This window comes from Borostomias antarcticus (assembly GCF_949987555.1).
Source record: "Borostomias antarcticus genome assembly, chromosome: 6".
NCBI classification, from domain to species: Eukaryota; Metazoa; Chordata; class Actinopteri; order Stomiiformes; family Stomiidae; genus Borostomias; species Borostomias antarcticus.
The window spans coordinates 2,521,831-2,527,008 of NC_140239.1; the positions used below are offsets into that span (position 1 = coordinate 2,521,831).

At 43.4% G+C, this 5,178-nt stretch overlaps 1 protein-coding gene across 1 annotated transcript in view; it reads left to right on the plus strand.

Moving 5' to 3' along the window:
• Positions 1-465: 465 nt before the first annotated feature.
• LOC311310175 (protein unc-13 homolog B-like) overlaps positions 466-5,178 on the plus strand; it is a gene marked incomplete at both ends in the record, with an annotated part of 98,647 nt that continues 93,934 nt past the window's right edge. Inside the window, one exon of the mRNA XM_084439599.1 lies at positions 466-487. Within this exon, the coding sequence (XP_084295725.1) occupies positions 466-487 (22 nt within the window). The remainder of the gene's footprint in view (positions 488-5,178) is intronic.

The following is a 5,178-nucleotide window of genomic DNA, read 5'->3' on the forward strand; positions in this document are numbered from 1 at the left end:
GTTATTTCTCGCTCGTTGCTACTACCTGCCGCTGGACTCCAGTAGCCTACTACGTCACCATCTCCACCTGCACGCGCTGGAGTGCAGAAATCTGGGCCACATTTGCCTCGAGCGCCGCGTCATCGGGCTCCTCCCCCTGCCTCATTGGGCTCCTCCCCCTGCCTCATTGGGCTCCTCCCCCTGCCCGTCAGGTTAAACCCCTCGAGCGCCGAGCTGTCGCGTCTCCTCCCAACGGACAAAATCTTTAGCCTACTTTTCTGTCATGGCGTGACGAGGGCGAACACAGTCAGACGTTAACAAAAAGTAAATTACACTTCATTCGCCATTATTCCCCGAGTTATGATATCTCCGGTCCGACTCTCAGTCGTCCAACAGGCTGTGGAAATGTCCGTCGATATGGGCTGAGGGGATAACTGTCCACGACGGTTGAGAAACTGTTGCGCCAGGAGCGGGAAATCCACAGCGATGTCTCTTCTGTGCGTCAGAGGTAGGTTTTCGTCTCTTTCACTTTTATACAGTAGCCCATTCTGTATGTTATTGAAATGTTAAACAATATGAGCTGAAATTAATGTGTGGGGAGTTTGTTTGAGAATTTGTGGGCTCGGGTTGTGGATGGCACACTGTCAAGGCTGGTTCAAACTTTTACATCAGGTGTGAAAACCCTCGACGGGTGTGGATTTTCTTTCAGGTGACCGGGGAAGCTTTTTCATGTAACACACTCCCGGCTTAATGCACACATTACATTACATTACATTACAGTCATTTAGCAGACGCTTTTATCCAAAGCGACTAACAATAATTGCATTTAACGTAGGAAGAGCCAATGTACTACTACTTGCCAGAACTCACAAGTGCATCTTCTTTCTAAAACAAACAAGTGACTAAGAGCATAATCTAGTGCTGAAGGCAAAGTGCAAGACCACCGGTGGATCACTGTCTGGACCAGTTCAGCTGTGATGGTCTGGAAGCTATAATGATGCGTAGTCTTCATATTGTTTGAACTAGGTAGAAAAGAGAGAGGAGGATAAGATAAGATAAGAATAAACTTTATCGTCCCTGAAGGGAAATTTGTCTTGAACGTGGATGGAGATAGAAAGATGAAACCACTAGAAAGAGACTGACAGTGCCAGTGGTTTCATCGATAAGGAGTCAGATATAGGCTAGTGCTTCGATTGCTGGAGAACATTTGACTTCCTGAAAATGTCGAGAAGATAAAAAACGTTACGAATTAAGACTAGTTCCAAGTAGGCCTAATTATGATATTGGGAGACTTTGCACTCTGTTCCTACATCATAGCCTGCCACCATCAGCCGTGTTGACAGGTAACTAGGCTACTGGGCTTCTATGGAAACTCCAATTTAGTGGCATTGGTTTACCACATTCGGTTTGATTGCAGGTTTCCACTTTTGATGGTATATCTGATTTGAAAACATTCCCAAAAGAGGCAATTGCATTCATCACCAATGATATTGGTTCTCATTCCACTTTTACTACCCCACCTGAAGACGATGAATAGCCTATATATATATATTTTTTTTTTTTTTCATTTTTCTCCAATGACCATTAGACATGCCCTTCTACCAGTGTACCAAGTTTCAGAAAAATTGACATGATGCCGGTTAAGCCTAAACAGGAAATGAACTGTCTAGCGCCCCCATTTGGATTGATCGAGAGGGATAGAGGGATAGCCTCCGTTTATGTGTGATGATTTGCCTACAACGTTTCATAGTGCTTCATCCAACCATTCAGAACTTATACACCTTCATGTGAAAAGCCATGTGCTCCACGATATTCAGTGGCTCATAGTGGCTCTTTTATTTCACTTTTCAAACTTTTGCCAAGATGGAACTTTAGATATTGATCCCTAGATTGTGTGTACAGAGTTTAGTGCAGATTGGTGACATTTCCTAGGAGGAGATAGATTTTAAGAGTTTTTCAAAAAATTCAAAATGGCGGAAAATCCACGTAACCGGAAGTTATTGGTTCTTGAGGCAAATATGTTCTTCCCGAGGAGAGGCATATATGTGCAAAGTTTCACGCCTCTAGCTCAAACAGGGCATGAGATATGCTCATTAAAAGTTTGACATTTCAAATGGTTGCTATAGCACCAATCGAAGTAAGACTCGTTCCATGGCCTCTTTGCTTGATCCTCTACCACTGTGCAAAGTTTAATAAAAAGCGACCAGTCGGTTATAGGGGCTGCCATAGACTTCCATGACGGATGAATAATAATAGCCTACTACCAATAACAACAGGGTGCCTGGCACTTTCATGCTTGGCCCCGTAAAAAATCACCTGTTTCTCCCCCATCACATGTCTAGCACTTCTCATGATTGGATGTGATTGGCTGAAGAGGCACAGGACCAGAGTGTATATTACTGGATGAGGGAATAAGAACAGGGCCACTGGGTCTGCCAAGTGGAAAGATCTGATAAAAAGAGAAAAACAGCATGAGGTGGTTCAAAATAAAATCCGATCGGATTTTTGTGTGTTGTGAACAGTGTGAACAGTGCAAAAATCGCTGATGATTGATTAGCCAGCTGCTATGAGCTTCTTATTCCTGTTACTGGAGGTGGTGTTCCTGGGGGGGGGGGGGCGGCGATTCCACCCTTGTCTTTTTCACAGCCTTGGTAAAAGTAGCAATGGCATCATACTATGTTCAGATATTGTTATTGACTACAGGACAGACAAGATATTGTTATTGACTACAGGACATACAAGATATTGTTATTGACTACAGGACATACAAGATATTGTTATTGACTACAGGACAGACAAGATATTGTTATTGACTACAGGAGAGATGAGATATTGTTATTGTCTACAGGACAGATAAGATATTGTTATTGACTACAGGAGAGATGAGATATTGTTATTGACTACAGGACAGATAAGATATTGTTATTGACTACAGGACAGATAAGATATTGTTATTGACTACAGGAGAGATAAGATATTATTGACCTTCTATGTCAAAGACAATATCTTCCTGTTCTTAAATTTCTTCCTAAGAACGTTTAAAAAAAAGCTCCCATCTGATTCACGACGTGTTCGTAAACCGCTGGATGAGTTCACAGCTGCCTTCTCTTGATGGTGAATCTCATGGTTTAGCAAATCGAAAGCGCATGGTCGCCCACCCGGATTAGCATCGGTAAACTCCCCGCCAGCCCCATATAGGGGTCAAGCACAGATGTCACTTCTCAGAATGAATACCAGTCATCCTCGCCCTCGACACGCCAACTTTTCGATAGCATAATGGTTTAGGCGGGGTTGTGTCAGGTGTGTTGGCAAGGCAGAGGACTGCAGGTTGAGTTCAAAATCTGATTTTAATTCAGCCAAGTAGGCTTCATATTACGAGGAATTTGCCTTGGTGCATAACCATAATGAGGCAGAACAGTGCAAAAAGTGATGGAACACAACATACAACTGTGGTCTACAAAAAATTGGTTTATTAAATATGAAATAACCTTAATATAAAATTTAGGTTATTAAATTTAGGTGATTAAATTTAGGTTATTAAATGTAGGTTATTAAATACACACCTGTCAACGCAGCATGCACAAACGAAAATCTAAAGACTGGATTCCACGTCATATTTACACTGTGATATATCGCCATGGTAACTTATGCTGCTGTGCTAACCTGCTCCGGGGCAGGTTAAGTTCCAGATTACAGATCAAAACGCATGAAGCACTGCCCGCTGACCTTAGCATCCAATGCGATTTTCCAATTGAATTGATCGTATTGGATGCTAAGACTCCATACGGAACGACAGTGTGCAAATTAAAAAATAATTTGTTTTTTATGAACATGGGCGCTGATACACAAAATTGAACTTCAATCTGTTTTAAAAAAGCAAGACGACAGTGGGGACAGGAGACATCCAGGGACAGTGGATAGGAGACATCCAGGGACAGTGGATAGGAGACATCCAGGGACAGTGGATAGATGTGCAGGAAAGTGTTGGAATGAGTGCAGATTAAAATACTGGTCCTGGGGGGGGAGGGGGAGAGAGGGAATAATCCTCCGGCCATCTGGTGTCACTCTAGTGTGTGTGTGTGTGTGTGTGTGTGTGTGTGTGTGTGTGTTAGGAAGATTCTCGCGTGGGACAGGGAGGGAGAAGAGCACTTAGTTCCTGCTGAAAGGAGTTATACTCACTCATTGCCTGAGTGTGTCCGAATGTTGTGGAGGTGTGCATGTGTGTATGTATATACTTTGAATTACTAGACATATCTATACGGCCTGTATGTATGTATGTATGTATGTATGTACATACATATATTCTTTATTCTTTTCTATACTGTACACATGCTGTACATATATATATATATATAGTCCCTGTTCCTCCTCTTTTTGATTCTTACAACTCTGCATCTAGTGCTTTTCTTTTCTTTTTTCCAACCTTGCTGTAATCTCCACTGCTGACAGTTTTGATTCCACTTCCTGATTGATTCCACGCCAGCACAAATTCATGTTTCATCCATGAGACACGAGTCCTTGTTAAACCATTTTTGATTTGTCCCCATTGCTCTCTGTAAAGCGCATTGTGTTGCCTCTGTGTATGAAATGCGCAATATAAATAAAGTTTGATTTGATTTGATACACACAGCAGGGCTGAATAATCACCAGGGTTACCCAAACACTCCAGAATAGCTCTTCGGTGTAGCGTGGCCGGAGAGCTGTCCATGGTCCTGAAACTCAGAACCAGCCCTCTCCTGGGGCGGCTGTAGCTCAGTTGGTAGAGCGGGTCGTTCAGTGATCGAAGGGTCAGTGGTTCGAATCCCAGCTCCGACTGTCCACATGTCGAAGTGTCCTTGAGCAAGACACCTAACCCCAAATTGCTCCCAGTGAGCAGGTTAGCACCTTGCATGACAGCTGCCGCCATTGGTGTGTGAATGTGTGTGTGAATGGGTGAATGAGAGGCCATTGTAAAGCACTTTGAGTGCCGCTAAGGTGGAAAAGCGCTATATAAGTGCAGTTTACCATTTACCATTTCCTTAGCCTCCTGCCTACACAGTCCTCATTCCATCCCCCATTTAAACCCTACTACTCCTCCCAGTGCACTAATCCCCTATCAATACCGCTCATTGCTACAGACCCACTCCCAATTACTCTGCCTCTGACACACGCGCTGTTAATCTGGCTCTATACCGGCCTGCCGTGATGCACACCCGCTAT